This window comes from Candoia aspera, chromosome 1 (assembly GCF_035149785.1).
Source record: "Candoia aspera isolate rCanAsp1 chromosome 1, rCanAsp1.hap2, whole genome shotgun sequence".
NCBI classification, from domain to species: domain Eukaryota; kingdom Metazoa; phylum Chordata; class Lepidosauria; order Squamata; family Boidae; genus Candoia; species Candoia aspera.
In genome coordinates, this window is record NC_086153.1 from 227,626,394 (window position 1) to 227,645,790 (window position 19,397).

The following is a 19,397-nucleotide window of genomic DNA, read 5'->3' on the forward strand; positions in this document are numbered from 1 at the left end:
TGATGGTTCTTTTCAAGAGCTGCAGACAAGTGCTAAGTTCACCTCTTCATGTGCACCAAAGCAGCTTTATAGAATTGACTCTGAAGCACTGCACAGACTTAATAAATATTCAAATGACTCCAAAGCCACAAGGATGCTGTGGAAAAAAACATTCCCATAGAACTAAGATTTCAGTTTAGGATAGTGGTATTCAGGTAAGATATAATCACAGCTTTTTTTCTTTCTCAATGAAGTGAAGAATTTTCTTGCCCTTTTTCTCTTTCACCTGGGTAATTTAAGCTTAGGTATCGTTGCAAGCCCTGATCCTCATGACCACAGTTCATTGTTCCTACAAGTATCTGATCCTTTTTGCTCACTTCTCTTGATTTCTGTAGGCTCTCCTGCCTTAGCAAACTTTACCATGTCTTATTTTCCAACCACAGCAGCCTCCCCCATGGTGGGTATCGGAGGGATGATGCCAACAGCAGCAGCAAAACCAGCACAGATACTCTCCACCCACCTGTACAGAAACCTCCATTTCAACGCCCAGTGTCCCCCCGAGCAGGACAATGCCCAGTCCAGCCACCTGGAACCAGCCATGGTACCACACCACCTATGGTTCCCCGCAGAAAACTCTTGATGCCGACTGAATTCCAAGACACAGCATCTGAGGAATTTGATGAGAAGTTGAAGCACCCTAAATCATCTGGCTACTCTCAGGCTGGCACAGGAGAGTCACGGCCGCAGACACCATTGAGTGAGGCTTCCAGCCGTGTGTCCATCCTTCGCCCATCCCCCAAGCTGCCACGGTCAGGCTCCAAGATCTTTGACAAGCTCAAATTTTTTGAAGAGCGACAGAAAAGTCTGGAGCAGAATGATAATCCTTTTGCAGGCCACACATGGCAACCCTTACGCAAGTCACGTTCTTTTGATCAGGCTGGCTTTGATGATGCCAGTCCTTTCATCTCAGCTGTCTCTCATGAAGACCTTCACGAGGATACCCGTTCAGAACTTGGAGATGTATTTTCTCGGCGTCGTGTCTTCCATCAGAAGGCAGCCTCTTTGGATGAGCGTGGCCGCTTCTCCAGTCATGTGCATGACCTGGAACACAAGTTCACTGAGGAACTGGGACGCATCAAGCGCACTATGTCTCAACAGCAGCTGCGGCGATCCCAAGAATCATTGAAGTCATCCACTGTGTGTACCTCCATTGAGCCATCTGTCCCCAAGGTTCCACCACCACGGAAACTTAAACCAATGAAAGCTTTCCCAGTTACAGAAAATGCTCATGGTGTACAGCAGCTGGTGCTTTCCAGCGTGGGAGTAGTGGGGCCCAGGGATGAGCCCAAGAGAACCCAAAAGGTTCTCTTGAGGAGTTCAGCCATGACTGAGGAGATGGGAGAACAGAACAGAGGTCGAAAGGAAGCAGAACTGAATGGGCAGGATGTTCGGCAGAAGGTGGAGCAGTGTCCACTCTCCCGTGCTGCTCCAGGGAGACAGAAAAACCTGCTGCAGATATCACCTCTAGATAGCCAGGATAGCATGGATGGAAGTTCTCTGAATGCAGCAAAAGTCAGCTATGAGTCAAAGGGTCTAAGTGAAGCCTCACATGGCCGGAAACGGGAATCGGGACAGGATGGACATTCTCTGCCCTGGGCTAAGACAGAAACTGGCCCAGACAGAAGCAAGGCAGGGATCCATGGTACAAGCAAAGAATTTGACAGAAAGATTGGGAAAGTGATAGAAAAAAAGGACAGTGTACAGCAACCTCAAGAAGGGAAGAGTGCACGGAGCAGAGGCAAAGGCCGACGGTCCCGGCAAATGTCACCAGAACCAGGTACGGAATAAGAGCAAGTTCTGTGGGCCTGTTGGGAAAGAACCTGACAAAGCCATACAGAAATGCTCTCACTGCCACTCACCTTCCCACACAACATAAGGAGGCCATAGGTTCACAGAGAGTGAATTCGCGGCATCCTAACTACTTAGGATGCACTTGCAAAAGAACTAATTAATGCTCAGAATGTACTGGCTCTCATCTCTTCCCTCCCTCCTCCTTTTTTCTCTTTCCCGTTTGACCCCTTTTTTGGGATCCTCTATAAGCATTTGTGTTCTTAGACAGTACTTCCTTGTTTTTAGCTGCCTACATTAAGCTTGTCTTGAGTCCAGCTGCACTTCAACTGTTTATTGCAAAAAGAGAGTTTTGCGGCAAGGCCATTAATCTTCTTGTATGAGTGAAGGTGAAAAAGTTAGTATCATACTAGGTTCCCTTAGTTATTCTCTGTTACTGCGAATTGTAATTCGGGTTTAGAAAAATGATAGTTCTCCAGAAATTGCTGAATACAGCTCCAAATTGTAAGAGGAATAGAGCTCTGAATTGGGACACAACTCATCAATCATGTGGGGGCCGGAGGCAAAAGCAGGAAAAAACAGTACTATGTAGGGGTAGTTGCCACTGTGAAGCAATAGCCAAGCATATTGCCTAAGGCAGGCAAACTGTTTGGCTTTAAGGAATACAGTAACAGTGGTATGGATCAGTAATTCTATATTTCTAGACTGAATCATTTCCCCCCCTTCCTTTAGATGCTAATACATATCCCTGGAAGTGATCATATGCCATTCCACATCATTAAAAAATGATGTGTTACTTAACATTAGAACATGATAAGCCAGCTTTGTTGCTTTTGGGTACTTACTGGTTACATCAGAGTGGGGCTCAGGACTTCTCCCACAAAGTCATGTCTGTGTACACCACCTGCCAGTAGAGGCAACTGCTCAATCCTGGGTTAATTTTTATCATGCAAATATCAATTTGATATTTTATTTGAATTTGCTATTGTCTCATGAAAAACAACAAATAGCATTTATAAATAATTTCAAATAGCAATTTCTAGTCCCTAAATAAGAATGTTTTACCCTAATATACCTTAGTTTAAATTTACATAAATTAAATGGTATCTATAGGCAGTGATTGACCTAAAAGCAAAATACAATAGATGTTGAAACTATTATGATAATTTGATTAAAAAGCAAACTCATTTGATTTGCTGCACCTGATATCTGTATAACTTTTAAATGAAAAGACCTGGCCATTAATGGAAGATGGAGAAAGGAATATAAAGGTTTGAAAAATGAGGCTTTATACATAGGCATTTGGTACAAACCATGTTGACATCACATGCAAGATGATACCTTCTGTACTGGGACATCATAACACGCTTGTTCCCCCTTGTTCCCCTGCAGACACCCATGTCTTTATTTTGCATTTCTGATAGGGGCCTAATGAAGGTGACAACTTCATGAGGGAAAATCAGGAGCTCCAGAAACAAAGACTGTGTGTGGAAAATGCAAGGCATGATGCAACATATGCAACAATTAATTGTAAATTTTTGCCCTGGTTATGTGTTAGAGGGAATTGTAGTGTCCTGATGACTTGCTTAGGTTTTGTGACAGAAGTTTCCATGCACACACAGACGTGGGATCGTGTTGCAACTTCAAGGCTAACTTATTTTATTTTACCATTTTACATTTTATTATTTTATTTAGTTGTTGTGCCTTCGAGTCAAGTATTGACTCCTGGTGACTGACTGGACAAGTCCCTGGAGTTTTCTTGCCAAGATATCGGAAGTGGTTTGCCCTTACCTTCTTTCTAGGGCTGAGAGAAAGTAACTGGCCCAAGGTCACCCAGCTGGCTTTGTGCCTAAGGCGGGAGTAGAACTCACAGTCTCCCGGTTTATACCTTCACCATGACACTGAACTGACTCTCAGAACCAATTTTATTAGGCATAAGCTTTCATGAGCAGCAATCTGCTCATAAAAGCTTATGCCTTAATAAAACTGGTTAGCCTTAAAGTGCAGCCAGACTCCATGTGTTGTATAGACTCAAAGCTCTTCCCTCCTACATGCACAAATAAATGTTGGCTAAGATTGACTAGACCTGTTCTTTGGGCCACTGCTTATGACCTGACCGTTTGCCTAAAATTTCCCCATGTGTTCCTGACAAATTCTTGCCATAATCTTGAAAGGATGATAGATTAGCTTTACTATTGCCATTTTGCAGAAATTGAATATGTAGTAATAATCCATATTTCAAGATCCTGCTTCATTGGGTTTCCAATTACTGGTAGAAAACTAAGAAAATAAACTCTTAAAGATAATATTCAGCCATAAAAAAAATGCCAACATTATTAAATTTATATCCCACCCTTATTTTGTACAGAATAGTCATTCACACATTCAGCGATGTGTATGCCTAATGTCAACATTGAATTGTACTGATTTTATGAAGGGTTTCATCTTAGTTATTCTTCTTAGGTCTGTGATCATGGCTATCAGCATTAAGGCAGCATAAGCTTTACTCTGCATGAGGGCTCTGCTAATCCTTGAATTTCAGCAGGGTAGCATCATATCAAGAACTGTGTTTCAAAACTGGAGACACATTCAAGGAGATTGTGGGATTTGAGTATCTGTGCCAGCCAAAATAAGGATTCCCTCAGGATATTATTTTGGAAGCAGTCCCTTACCTTCCTTATTGTGCAAAGATGCTATGACTTAAACACATTCCTCATCCAAGGGGACTGCAAAACCTGTCTGCAGACCTTTAGCCCTCCTCCTTGAAGGCCTTCTAGAAACTGCTGTTTCTTCATCATTTTGTGCAGAATCTTCTGATGATTCCTACATCTCAGCGGGTGAAGACCCCCTGGAGGCTCCCATCTTTGAAATCCCAATCCATGATGTAGCAGTCATAGCTGGGACTGAGGTGCTGTTCAAATGTATCATCACGGGCAACCCTTCTCCACAAGGTAAATGCACAGGGTACCACACACAGAGCAAAGTATGAATCTATGAAGGCTGGAGCGGAATCTCCTCTAGCTCTCTGATTGTTTCCTCATCCCCAGAGTTGCCTGTTTCCATAGGTTTAAGAAATACTATGCTAATTCAATCAAGATTTTTATATAAATTATATTGCCGGATTTGCATTAATAAGGATCCTGCTTAGGAGCATGGGTCAAGGTGATCTGACCCAAGTTCTTTGCTTTTCTGGTTTTATTTTTATTTTACCTATGTTTCTGAGCTACTTCCAAAGTACATCCCATCCTGCATCACCAGCTACATATGGAAACTACTGGACTTTGCCTGTTGGGCTCCACTTCTGGAGTGCTTTTGGTTTTTCTTCAAAATGCAAAATTACTATGATTGCTAATATTACCATTATTATTATTATTATTATTATTATTATTATTATTTCAAGAGGGCATAATCCTCACAAAAAAGCAATCTGCTGAGAGAAGCACATATCCAAACCTGTGGCAGGGGTTACTTATCTGGTGGCAGTAAGCTGCTGTGGTTGATGTCCATTAAAATTAAACTCAGCAGTGTTAACCACAGATGTTGGGGTGAGGAAGATAATCAACTTAAGAAAAAAGAATGGATTTTTAAAAAACATGGTTTATATTCTGTGCACCCCACTTTCTGTTTTGATCATTCCTACTTTTCTACTTGCCTTGTTCAAGTTCAGCTTTCTACGTGCTTCCGCAAAGTCCACATGTGGCCCTCAACAAAAAATCATATGCCCTGTGACACCACCTTCATGAGGACATGGAAACGTTCTAGGGAAAAGACAGAAGATAAATACACAGGCTGTCCCTTGATGAAATGTAGAGAAGGCAGAACTGTGTGATTTCATAACCAATAGTTCTTAGACAACTAAGACCTTTTGACAAATGCAGCACAATAACCACTGACGTTCACTTACATTATGTGGGGATGGCAAAACAACTCCCCCTACAATGGTCTTTCTTATCTGCTCACCCCTTTTCCACAGTGTCTTGGCGAAAAGACGGCATCCCCTTTCGGAGCAGCATGGTGCGTCCCATCAAAGCAGAGGGCGAACGCCACACTCTGCTGGTTAGGAGTGCCCGCGTGGCTGATGCTGGCCTCTATACTGTCTGTGCCACCAACGAGGTGGGCGAGACCTGCTGTAGCGCCATCTTAACTGTGCGACCAGGTAAGGGCAAAGAGGGGGGAATGTGGCCAGAACTGCTGGTCTGCCACAGAGGCTGCAGCCGGGCCGGTGCCTTCAGGCCAGAGGAGTTAAAGGGTCATATTCCCACATCAGTATGCGAGAAGCAGCGTCAGGCTTGATTCTTAGTGTCCTGGGTGGGGGGCGCTTAGGCCAGCACTTCTGCTCCTGCTGAGTAAAGGCACGAGGCTGCCTTTACCCTACAAGGCTCGGTTTAGGCCCGCCGTCTGACGAACAGCCAGCAGGCTTGGAAGAGGGAAGGAAGGGACGGACGGCTCCAACAGAGCAGAGGTAGCGGATGGGGAGGGGCGGTGCTCGCTACATCCCGGCGCGCGTCTTCATCAGGCCTGGCCTGCCAACTCTGCAGCGGGAAGAGTTGCCGTTTCTGGGCACGTGCGAGTAAACTTTGTGAAAGGATGCAGATAAGCTCCTCCATGGATTGGTCTGAAATGTGAGGGAGAGGGCCGGGCCGGTTTTCTGGAGTGCGGGCGCCGCCCTCGGCTGTGGAGCGAAGAGAAGGGGTTGTGCGCAGGCTGCTGGCTACTGCCCCGGCTCTGGCGTCTCTCTTCCACCCTCGGATCCGTTTCTGCCCTCGTGGCTGAGGTCGCCTATAAAGAGAACTGGGGATTCAGTTCGAAGCGGGGAGACAGAAAGCGAGCGTAAAGGGGCGATGTCTGCAAGAGTTCGCTTGCTGCGGGGATGGCAGGCGCAGGAGGGACGCTCCCTCTCTTTCCGAGGCTCTTGCCGCGGCGCAATCCGATGCGCGTTTTCTCGAAAGTAAGGCCCGCTGGGTCACATGGCGTTTAACTCCAGGTAAGTTTGCATAGTATTGCAGCCGTAATTAGAGGGAGCTTAATTTGGGATTGGCATTTATTCATTGAAAGTGGATTTATGAAGTCGCGGGAGGACTGAAGGAGGGTTTATTTTGTTTTCATTATGCCTCTGTTTTCATGTGGACGAAGGGGAAGAGTGAGAAATCTGTGGTAGCGATATGCACATCCTATAAGAGCAGAAAAAATTGGCTTTTTTTCTTTTGACCACCGTAGTAAGTTCCTAAAGGCTTCAATAAGAAGGCAGCATATTCTCTCTGGAGCACAACATAGTTAGGCTAGATGAAAGTGGGTTGTGGTACAGAATCTGTTACCTTAGTATATTGTTGTCTAAACAGGGCTGTCTTGTTAAGTCAAAATATCCCTTTTGTGTGGGCAAGGCATGTTATGTGAACACAACAATTGTGGTTTCTTAGTTATCTCAAGTTTAGGGCTTAGTTTGCTGTGTGAATTGAATATCTTATCCTGCTGTTGGGGTACATCAAATTGAGAGAGATTCAGTTGTATCTTTTATGGCAATGAGTTGGGGATGAAGGAAATTACAGGACAGGCTTCTCCAAGTCACAAGGGGGTAATCTTCCCCTGAGGAAAATACTCTGCTTTCTAGTCAGGTTTATTAAAGGGCTGAGAAACCGTAGTCTAGCTTTTGGATCTTGGGCAGAATCAGTATGTTCCTCTGTCTCTATAAAGGATGGTTTTGTTTTAAATAATTTCCTATCCATTTTTATAGGAAGCATTGGGTATTATTGCTATGGAGTATCAAGACACTCTGCTTTCTCCTGGTCTGATGCTCCTGACTGTATCCACTAAAGTGGGCTCCCTCTGTCAAGATCTGGATCAGTACTAGCCCCTCTGCCTCACCAGTGCTCTACCAGCTTTCATTGTCCCAACTATTAATGTCACCTTGGCCTTTTTCAGGGACAGCAAGCCAGGAATACTGCTGCCAGCATGAACAGATAATGTTAGCATCCAAGACTGGAGTGCCCTATTCTTGGCTAATATCTCTTTCTTTGCTGATACAGTTTGGCCATAACCACCCCCTCCAACCATGAATAACAGGAATCCCTGAAAGCATTGGCTGTAGTATCTTTTGAAATATTTTACAAGAAGGTGTTGTTGACGATGCTTATCATGTTGTTTCTTGCATAGCAAAGGCCTTATGGCAAGTAGGTTTTATAATTCAGAGGATCAGCTTTTTTATATCTGTTCTAAACATCTGCTGTAATTTGATCAAATTAGATTTTATTGACTAAGACTAATTCATATGTGTATATCTGAAAGGGTGACATTTTCACATGGTGCTTTAGCCACATCAGATTTACATTAGAAGTTGTTTCTCATTTTATCCCCGTGCATAAGGACTGACGCTGACATGGCAGGAACTACAGCCAGATAAAAGACTCCTGTGGAAATGCTAAGTGGATGTTGACCTTCAGGGTTGGGAAAAGAACAGCTAAAATGCCATGCAAAAAGGCAGGGGGAAAGAGGCCTAGGATTTAAACCCTGACTTTGACTTCTTGCTCGCTCTCCACACACGTGCACAAACGCACACTTGATTCTTGTATTCTACAGTAGGCTGATATTCTGCCCATATCTGATTTCTTTTGTATCTACAATAAAATGCTACTTATTGAGTTGTGGCATGTCCTTGAAGCTGCTGCAGTTAGCTACTCCGTGTGGGTCAAGTCTCTGCTGGTGTGAAGTCTGAAGTGATGCATGAAACTTGGCAACCATAGTATTGTACACTTCCCTGAATACGTTGCTTGGGGGAACTTAGGATATTGGTCTCTCCCCCAGTACTTTTTAGTCCTCATAGCAGCCATCCAAATTAGGTCTGATTGAGGAAACTTGACTTGACTAGTTATCAGCTAGGAGACTTCCTAGCTGATAACTAACACTCTGATCTGTCAGTTTTCAGATGAAAGTCTGAATTCATTCAGAAAAAATGAATTGATAAAAATGAAACAATGTGTATGAAGTCCACCTAAGGACTTCATCACTTCAGACAAAGATCTTGTTAGGAAATGTTACGGTAAAGAATGACTTGGGAATCTAGATGGGGGAAATGGCATGTTTAAATGTACTGTCATATTCTAGCAATAAAACCCTACCTGCTTGGGGAAAGCTGGAATATTTAGGAGAAGGCTTTTAGCTTTAGCTTTCTAAAGCTAAAGGTTTAGAAAGAAGGTTTTTAGCTTTAGCTTTCTCTCCAAAATACAATTTTTCTACATTTGTGGAAGAATTACTTTTCCAATGAGGTAGCATTCCAACATGTAAGCATCTTAACTATGAAATGTCCAGGCCTTGGGAGGATTGAATATCATATAATGTTTCAGGTTTTGTTGTTCTGCTTCACATCAGCCCCTAGGCTTCTTTTGGTAGTAATGGAAATAGTCTATTTGAGATAATGTAGTAGTACAATGGCCTGTGGGAATGTGTGTGAAAGTCGGCATTTTCCCCACAGCATACCTAATCGCCTAGTGGCATAGTTCAAAGGGAAGGATTGCTAAGCGGCTTGGATAGAGGTAAAAAATTGGCATCTAACATCCAGGAAAAGGGGCAAAGTAAAACCGCACAAAGACAACTAGCCTATGCTCTTCAGGCCATTGTTTATGTTAAGAGTGATTGTTATATTATATTGTGGCTGCTTTCCTGACTTTCTCTCCATCGTAATGCTGGTAATAGTCAAATGGGGAAATTCACATGGGAAGAATTGGCAATATAGTTGTATCCCACATAGTATAATAGGGAACTATGGAGGACACACAATTTTTCTCCTCATGTAATAAGTTATCTGACAATGTACAAGATCTAAGCAGATCCTGCCTTAATTTTCTTATGGTTGAAGAAAAATATGTTTTTTTGAAGGACATGTTCCTATGAATGACTATGGGCTTTCCCCACTTGCACCTAATCATGGCACAAACATGCCCTGGCAACATATTTTTTTCTGCCATGCCCCCTTGATGCTGCCTTGAAATCTAGAATTCATGAATGAGACAACCTTAAGTTGTCCTTAGCTGTACTGGTCCTAAATAATATTTCCCCCCTTATTCTAGCACTGTCTCGCAATAGGTTCAAAGTATGCAAAATCCGTAAGGCATGGAGTGACTTGAAACAGAAGCAGTAGTGGCAAGATACAGATTAGCTATGGGGACAGCAAATTTCATCCCGGTATAATTTTCTGCCGAAGTGGAGAGTGCTTTAACTCAATAGTAGGGAAAGGTGGTGTTATCATTGTGAACGGTAGTGCTTGTTTAAAAAAGTAGAAGTTTGCCCCTTCTGGTTACTCATTAAAGATGTTATAAGGAAGTAATCATCCTTGATATGATGAACTCCAGTTGCCATGTGGGAACTTTATTCTTCTAGTTACTTAAAAAGAGCCCGTGCAGACAAATAGTCTCTCAGTTGCTTTGTCTGTCTTCCCAAGCAAGCTGTTTTAGTAAAGCAAGGCAGACAGAAACCTTAAGTCTTAGAACTGTGGGATGGTGGGAGGATGATGCTGTGGGATGTCATTTAAGGAGTTTTGCTTGTTGCATATGGCTGACTCAGTTACCTGCTGTTAGGTTGGCTCTGCTTTGGCACCATTTTCCCCTTAACGCCATCTTTGCTGGGCTCTGCCCAATCTATACTGTTACATTCTTCTGATTGTCTAGCTCCCCCAGAGATCCACAGCCGACTGGTGCCCCGCCATGAACTCAGCAGCCCTGTCACATCGGATGAAGAGTACTTGAGTCCTTTGGAAGAGCTCCCTGAGTCAGTGACCCCTCAGCACCACCCTGTTATGAGAGTGCAACCCCGCTCTGAGATTGGCTCGACCTCAGCACATGGAGACATTAACTTCAAAGCTGCACCATGTTTTGAGGTGAGTAAGCAGTGTGGTTAGAGGAAGGCATGAGAGTACAAAAAGAAGCTGACAGCTTTGACCTACCTGGAAAATAATCATAGAAGGATGTAAGCAATACTCCTCTGAATTGTGAGCAGAGTAGAATCTGGGTCTATTTGCTCCATGTGGCAAGAAACAAGCTCCAGCCCAGCCTTTCTCAACCTTTTGACCCTGGAAGAACCCTTGAGATATTTTTCAGGCCTCGGGGAACCCCTGCACATTCAGGCTCAAATATAGGCCAGAAGGTACAAAATTTTTATATTTGTTTCATGGGTAGGCCTGTATATATACGTTGTTCTTAAACTAAAAATAAAGAATGAAATGTACCTCTTTAATGTGAAGTTGCCTGAATTTGAAATAACTTTTTAAATAAATCGTGACCTCCCAGGGAACCCCTGGTGTCCTCTCATGGAACCCTAGGGTTGCACGGAACCCTGGTTGAGAAACCCTGCATTAGACTGTTCTATTCCACCAGAAGGGAGGGAGGGAGGGAGGAAGTTTTTGAACCCCCTTTGTCAGTTGTTATGATCCTGGGTGCTCTCTTTTGCAGATAGCACTAAGTGACCAGATGGTACTAGAAGGACATGATGTGGTCCTGCGTATTCGGGTGCAAGGAGAGCCCAAACCCATTGTGCACTGGTAAGTGGGTCATTATGTTTCAGTATGATTTTAAAAGTATTGCTGTCCTGTCATCTGGACACTACTGTATTTTTAATGGATAAGATGGCAGGGATTGGAGTTGCTCCCATCTTGCAAAATAACAACTGCCTTTAGGCATTTAGCCAAGGAAGCTTTTATACCTTTTTTTTTTCTTCTTCCCATCCTGCCCATCAGTGTTTCACAATTGATTAACAGTTATATAATGTGTCAGTTGACATGATATTTTAAAAGGTTTGTAGAGTTACATTATTGGTTTTTCATTTCCAGAAGGCACTAACTCACAAAGGGAAAGGTTAATTTATATCTGTGTGTGGAAAGGCAAAACTAAAATAGATTTCTCAGGGATGAGCCTGAGAAAGACTTGGTGTGATCTTGGAGTCCCTGTTGCTACTAAACTTCAGCAGTGAAATGCCACAAAAAGAACATTTTTAGCATTCAAATTTGTCGCATTTCCATTGCCAGCAGCAGTAGAAATGCAGATATCTGATCTGTATTCTTCCCTCTTCACCCTATAAAAGAAGCCAAAATCATCAAATTTCCACAATCGAAGTATAATGAGGTCCTTCTCCTTTGCTCTGTCTTTGTGACAGATGGTGGGTGGGTGGAAAGAATGTGAATATCTTGTGCTCCTGGAAATATGTGAAACTGGACTGGTACCTGGTGGGGCACAAATGGTAGTTTGTCCCTGTTTTTAAAAACATTGGTCTCAGATCTGAGGCAGACTAATTAGGCTAAAATGGAATTTTAAAAAATGAATCTCTAGTCTTCTGGTTTGGACTGCCCTGAATGAATTATAAGAAAAGAAATTGTAACAGAACAGGGGCTGGTAGAGGATAATGGCAGAACCAGAATATGCAGTGTTTTTCTGGGGTATGCAATGGTAGAGAAGCAATAGTGGAATTATCTCTTGAAGCTGGGTGAAATGTTAAGCACTGCAGGCTTTCAGACCCTCTGTTCTGAACTCTAGGTTGAAGAACAGGCATCCAGTAAAGTATGGGCGACGCATTTCTGCTGTGGAGGAAGAGGATGGATCATTTTGCCTCCACATCCGCATGGTGGAATGCACAGATGCTGGCTATTATGCCTGCAAGGCCATCAATGAATATGGCACCAAACAGTGTGAGGCCAAGCTTGATATACAAGGTACCTTTGGAGCTCCAGAGCATGAGAATTAATGCTTTGCCAGTCATGTGATGATAATCTAATGGATCCTGCCTGCATGTCTGCTTCTTCCTTCCACTCATCAGCCATCTTGCTCCCCCATGTGAATATGCTTCCAGTTTGCTCATAATCTTGGTATTATCTCTCTAACCACCAGTAGCTGCTCCATGGCCATTGACTAAAGCTAACTTGAGGGGCAAGGATGAGGAACATGTGAAAGCAGGAAAACACCTAGGAGTACAAACTTAATTGCATTTATAAAACAGTTTTGAATATTTATTTATTTATTTATTTTATTTTATTTTCTATCCTGCCTTTATTGTTTTTATAAATATTCAGGGTGTTTTATAGAATAGGTTTTGGTAATCTTCACAACAGCCTTGAAGATTGCTCAGGGTCATCCCCTTATTGCACTTGAAGGTCTAAGAGGTGGTAGCTTGTTTCTTTCATAAGAGTTTGTGCTTGTCATCCAGAGGGAGATTTGAAGCAAGAATTGCTTTATTCATAGGTCAGTTTCTAACTTGTATTACATATATAATGCAACTTTTTTTGTGTGCCTTTGAGTCAGTTTTTGACTCCTGATGACTGCCTGGACTAGTCCCTGCAGTTTTCTTGGCAAGATTTCAGAAATGGTTTGCCCTTGCCTCCTTCCTAGGGGTGACAGAGAGTAACTGGTCCCAAGTCACCCAGCTGGCTTTGTACCAAAGGCAGGACTAGAACTTACGCTGTCCCAGTTTCTACCCTGATGCCTTAACCCCTACACCAAACTGGCTTTCTATATAATGTAACCTCATTGTTATAATTGACACTTTTTTGGTGGTGCCTTCTATGTCAGCCACAGGGGTGACCAGTGAGCTCCATTTGCAACGAGAAGTGGCATACATAATAGTCTCCCTGACCCATAATCCCACCACATTTTCCCACACCTTAGCACATTTTTTTTCCTGTTCAGCTTATTATTCATTGTTATTTAAGACATGGGTGTCAGGTGTGCATCCTTCATCCCACTGGGAATGATGCTTAAGTGTGTTTCCATATCTCTCATAAAGCATCTCCATCAGGCAAGGGAGCCATGAGCTTCTTTCCCTGTGGGCTTCACTTTACAAAACCTGTGGGGCCCAAATTGGGTGTAAAGGGGGACGCATAGCTGCCGTTGGTCTGGCGTTTCTCATAGCTTCTAGTAAAAGAAGGTCAGCTTCAGTCACCCAATCCATATTTGGTTTAGGACTGAGCCACAGCAATGTAAAGAGGAAGGAGCTGGATCTGCACTTTTCCAGCAATTGAGCAAATTTGGTATTTGTACTATCTCCATTTGGACTTATTAACCAAATGAAAATGCGGGATAGGATATAAATAAATAGTAACTGTTCATACATGAAATTGGCTGATGCCCTTTGATGATGTCCCTGATCTATCTTAACCTGTTTTCTTGCTGTCTCCTTTTGCTGAGTTAGCCCATTGCTCTGACTGATCATCTCATCGCATCGCTCTTGGGAAAGCAGAAACAGGCTCCCTTACAAGGACTTGAACAAAAGTGCTTACTGGATCCATTATCTGGATCTATGAAAAGTTCCTAGATGGCATGTTTTCCAAGCTAGCAAAAGGGGAATCTGGCATTCTGCCCAGCTTCAGTTTGGGGTTGATTTTTATGAACAAGATGATACTATCAGATAGGTGTGAGAGTTTATGTGTGTAACTACATTATGTAAATGCATCTGCTTTTGTCAGGCAGTATCTACCCATGTATTTGTGCTGTGGTGAACATCTTTTGCTTAGATCAGGCACGTATGAATTTGTCTATGCTTTGCTTTTTTGTCCATCATGCTACACTAACCCTTCGCTTGCTGACTGTGTTTTTGTCTGTACAGGGAGAGTGAGCTAAGGGACTCCTGGCCCCTGGGCCACTCTAGCCAGACAACCGGGGCAGTTGCCTCTACTCCCAGCACGACTGAACAAACCAGGCTGGCAAGGCTTGGCTTCTGGATGGCCAGCGCTGAGATTCACCTTGGACGCAGAGCCTGGTTGCAGCTAGGGGAATGGGACACCGCGGGTGGGAAAGTAGTTTGGGGCTCCCTTTGGCTGTCTGAGCAGTTCTGAGCTCCCTGTAGCTGCCTGAGCTGAATTAATCTATGGCATCTCCTTAGTGCTTGGGCAGGAAACTCATGTCCAGATGGGTCTCCATATGCTTTGTGCTAGGCACAGAGTCTCAGAAGTGGACACCATGCTCGCGTATCAGGCATTCCCCATCTAGGGGCTGATGGTGTGCAGTGCCCATTCTGCCCTCCGCTGCTGTCTGGCCTGCAATGTGGCCAGTGTGTGGTGCTCTCTGTTTCCTCCATGTGTCCATGTCTTGGTTTGCCCACTCTACTTCCCAGGGGCTTAGAGCAGAATGCCACCTTGCCCTCTCCCAGCTGGCCTCTGAAGAGGCTTCTGCTCATCCATGGAGGCCACACTCTAGGATGAGGTAGCTTTGAAAGGAACAGGCCACATCTGGACCTCGTTATGCCTCAAATCCAAGACCTCTTGGGCAGAAGCCCACATGGTTCAGCATTACAGAAAGCAGCATCCTTATCCACAGACAACCTCTGGGCAGCACAGAGTGACCAGGAAGGAACCTTTGCCCAGAACTCTGTAGAAAGGAGCGGGGTTTTGGAAATAATGGGAGGCCACTACACTTTGGTCTCTGGGCATCTTCAGTGGAGGCCAAGGATGCCGTCTCTTACCATCATTGTGCTCCCACTCTGAGAGGATCTCACAGGGGCTGGGCAATAGAGAATCCTCTTTTTGTAGATGAAATAAAGTCTGTTTGTTTGGTAAAAGTACCGTGTGGTTTGTTCTTAGCACAGATCCTTGTCTTCCTTCTCCCCATGTCCCCTTCTTATCCCATATCATGCTCTTGTGTTCTCCATACCCCATCATGGTTTCCCATTCAGATTGAGTTAGTTTGGGATTATGACTGCTTTGTCTCCATTCATGTCCTGTTGCAGGGGTTAATGAGTTGCCAGCCAGCCTGGGAGAAAGACATTCTAACTGAATGATGCATTTGCGTTTGAGGTGTGGGATAGAAATATCGATCTAAATAAATAATTGTGCTGCTTTCCCATAGCTGTACAATCTGTTCATTTGTAGGAAGGAAAAACAAGTCTTGTTTATAGCATGTAACTGAAATATTGAAAACAGAGTACACAGATAAAATGTTGCTCTGCTTTGCTCTAAACCTGCCAGTTTTGACATTTGCAATTTGGCTGTTTCCTCTTGGCTCAGGAAAAGCTTCACTGGATAAACATTTTCCTTTTGGGAGGTAGTCTTAGTTACTGAACCAGGATGCAGGATTCCAATATGATAGCCAGACTTTTCTATTCAACCACGGAATGGAATGGTAGCTTTGGATATTTAAGATACTGGAAGAAAAGGGTGTGTAGGTTACATATGCTTCCTGTTCCTTTGCATTTTGAACATCTAAGGTCACCTATAGAAGGAGGGATGAGAGCTGTTTTCCCAACTCTTGCTAAAGGTAGCCACTCTCTAAACATACCTTGGGAGAACGCAGGATCATAGATTTCTGTCTCTTATGTTCGTTGAAGAACAGGCATTCAGCGTTACTGGAAGTAGGACAAGTGAGGTGTCTGCAGCTGAAGCCAGAAAGTAATTGTGAAATCCAAGTTTTCATTTAAGTTCCTTATGAGAGTACTGTGTAACATTTGCCAGCTGAGGTGGGAGAACCCAAGCCTTTTCTCTTAGAACATCGCAAGTCAACAAGGTTGTGGCGACTTGTCAATTTTATTTAACCCTAAAATATCCATTACATGCTTTCCACACCTTATCCTTTGCATCCCCTCCTGTTTTTGTTCCATTGCTCAGAGACGCATCTCTTTCTCTCTTTTTCCATTTCCTCTTCCCGTTCCCTCCTCCTCCCCAGTGCACCCTGAGACACAGTCCCTGGCAGTGCTGACCCCGCTGCAGGACGTGGTGGTGGGGGCTGGGGATGCAGCCATCTTCGAGTGCCTGATATCTGGCCCACCGGATGTGGATGTGGACTGGCTGTGGCGGGGGCGCCTTTTGCAGCCTGCCCTGCTCCAGTGCAAGATGCATTTTGATGGACGCAAGTGCAAGCTGCTGCTTACCTCTGTGCATGAAGATGATAGTGGTATCTACACATGCAAGTTAAGCACAGCTAAAGGTAAGGAGGGTGAAAACGCACAGGCAGAGGCCAAGAAGGCACAGGAGAAAGAATCTGGGCTCACACACTGAACTAAGCCAACCTTTGTCTTAAATCACAGTTAAATCAGCCATAATTGGCCGGGGTCACACAGTATATTTATGTAATGGGTTTCTGTGCCACTTTAATGCATAGTATTAGTCACAAATCATAGTTTGCAAATCACAGTGCTTTTATTCACAACTTCCTAAGCAGAACCCCAAGGTCCCTATGACTGATACATTAATCCAGTCCCTGAGACAAGCCGTAGAACACTTGGAGGTAGGGGCGCTAACTTCCATCTAGTCACTAACCCTGTCTTTTCCATCTGTCTGATGAACCAGTATTTTTTATTTTACGTTAAAAGTTTGACTGCTGATCCTCTACTTCACATTCCCATTAAAGGCATAAGAACAAGCTGGGCTGGTTTGTTTCTCTCCCCTTTCTGCCAGTTAGCAAGCTTATTAGCAATAGATTTATTGCATCATGAAAAATACACTGCTTTCCTAAGTCTTCTGCTTAAGAAACTGAAAATGAGTATAAACTTGTACACTAGGCTAGTACTGAACAGCCAGCTGTTGATGAAAGACCGAGCACGACAATAATACTGGCCATGAAGACTGTAGGACCCTTTTCTGACCCACTAGTCAGAAAAACCAGTGTGAATACATGTATAGGATTGTACAGGCTGCCAAGATTAATCATGGTTTTCTGAATACATCATAACAGCTTCATACAACTCTTTGCTAACAATGTTATGACTTAGTAAGGTACATGAACCCAGTCAATGGGGTAGATGTCTGTTTTCTAAGTGGGTAAAAGATTTGGTGCTAAATCTCAGGCATGGTGAAGCTTCCAAAGGGCATTTCTCACTCAGGTATAGCTATTTAGAAATACATACTGGCTGTACTGTGGTGCATTGTTCTCCATACAAGCAAGGCAGAAATGGGAGAAGCTAAAAAACTAGAAGGTGTCAGACCTGCCTGGAGTCAGAACATTGGTTTTGCCCTGTTTCCATAATGCAGTGAATGTAACACTAGAAGACTTATAGCAGTCCAAAATGGCCCTGAGTCTAGTTTCCAGCAGCTAATGCAGCCACTGATACAGCATTTGCTCAGGAGGTGTTCATGTCTCAAACCAGCCCTGAATCAACCCTTCAGTTTGTTGGAACATTTGAGACTTTCTGGTGGTGGTGGCTGATGGCAGGAGGGAGGAATTCACTTAGGGGATTATACCAGTCCTGCAGAAACAATGCTTGGGCACTATAGAAGAAGGAAGGTCTGTTGGCAGTCAGAAACTCAATATAGCTGGCAACAGCCCTACTCTAATTTCCTGAGATGTACCCCAGCCCCCTGAGCTGTTTGAAATCAATTTGTGCATGATTTGTGCTTATAACTTAACAATATTCAATGTTACGGCCTTCACTGGCTTTGCTTGAGAGCCGTTTCCTCCTATCCATTGTGGGAATCAGCCTTCTTTTTCCTAGGCGGCAACAGTGATGGTTTCAAACACACACCCACATATACCCACATCACCTTTAGAATGCCAATAATTAGCTTGTGTCTGTGCAAGGGATGATGGAGAGGCGAAGCAGCTTGTGAGTGTGGGCAAAGGGAGAAGCCCCATCAGCAGATCGTGGGAAAGATGCAGGGTGGGTTGGTAGAAAACCAAATCCTCTCCAGTCGTGCTGGGCTTCAATTCCATCATTGTTACCCTACAGGGTTTGAGCTGTGGTCGAATGGATGTAGACTGGGCCATATTGTGAAAGGTTATACTGCAAGGGTGGGGAACTGGAGCTGGGAACATAGTTGAGCAACAGCTGGAAGACCCCACATTCCCCATTTCTGCAATACCATCTGTTTCAGCAGGCCTGCAACTAGGGTCTGTGTCACCCGGGGCAAACATGGATTCTGTGCCCCCTCCCCGTGGGTTGGTGAGGGAGGTGTTAGCAAGTTTTATTGTGGGGATTATTATAAGTGCCAGGAAACATTCAGTATACAAATACTATTTTGGCATTTTGGAGACCCCCCAGTGCGGCGCCCGGGGCACATGCCCCACTTGCCCCCCTCCCCCAGTTGCAGCCCTGTGTTTCAGTTGATTGTGTCTTCAGCTCTGCCACATCCTGCTCTTATTCCAGAACTAGAAGGTGGCTTAGGGTATCTTAGGCATCTCATTCCATCCTCCCCGTAATACAATCCCCTGCTTTACCATGAAAAAAGGGGTAAACTGAAAAGAGAAAAGGAAAATGGTTTCCACAGTCAGAAATATGTTTGATTTATTACTTGATGTTTAGATGGTTATTTCTGAGGTTAAGTTCCTGGGCACGTGTTTATACAGGCTTTTGTAATTCAGTGGCTTACACTGAACGTAAGGCAGTGTCTCCTTTGAGTTGTGCTCAACTCCTAGTGATTTCAGGAGCACGCCTGTAGTTTTCTTAGTGCGGAAGTGGCTTCCTGTCTCCTCCTTCCAGGATGTTTCATCAACTTCCCATTCTAGTCCACAACCCTGGGGTTTCCTAGTGGTCTCCCATCCAAGGACTACCCAGGCGTAATATTGTCTAGTTGTTGTTTTTTTAATTGCCAAGGTCAACCAGGTGCTGCCACTGAAAAAATCAATGGACATTAGCAGAGTCTAGAGCAGTGTTTCTCAACCTCAACCACCTCA

The 19,397-nt window shown here is 43.9% G+C and overlaps 1 protein-coding gene across 1 annotated transcript in view; it reads left to right on the top strand.

Annotated features, from left to right (window-relative positions):
* The window catches only part of SPEG (striated muscle enriched protein kinase), a 120,620-nt gene that overhangs the window by 50,649 nt on the left and 50,574 nt on the right, over positions 1-19,397 (top strand). Inside the window, exons 4-10 of the mRNA XM_063288953.1 lie at positions 423-1,816; positions 4,635-4,778; positions 5,801-5,983; positions 10,485-10,693; positions 11,265-11,353; positions 12,342-12,517; positions 16,455-16,715. Coding sequence (XP_063145023.1) covers positions 423-1,816; positions 4,635-4,778; positions 5,801-5,983; positions 10,485-10,693; positions 11,265-11,353; positions 12,342-12,517; positions 16,455-16,715 — 2,456 coding nt within the window. The remainder of the gene's footprint in view (positions 1-422; positions 1,817-4,634; positions 4,779-5,800; positions 5,984-10,484; positions 10,694-11,264; positions 11,354-12,341; positions 12,518-16,454; positions 16,716-19,397) is intronic.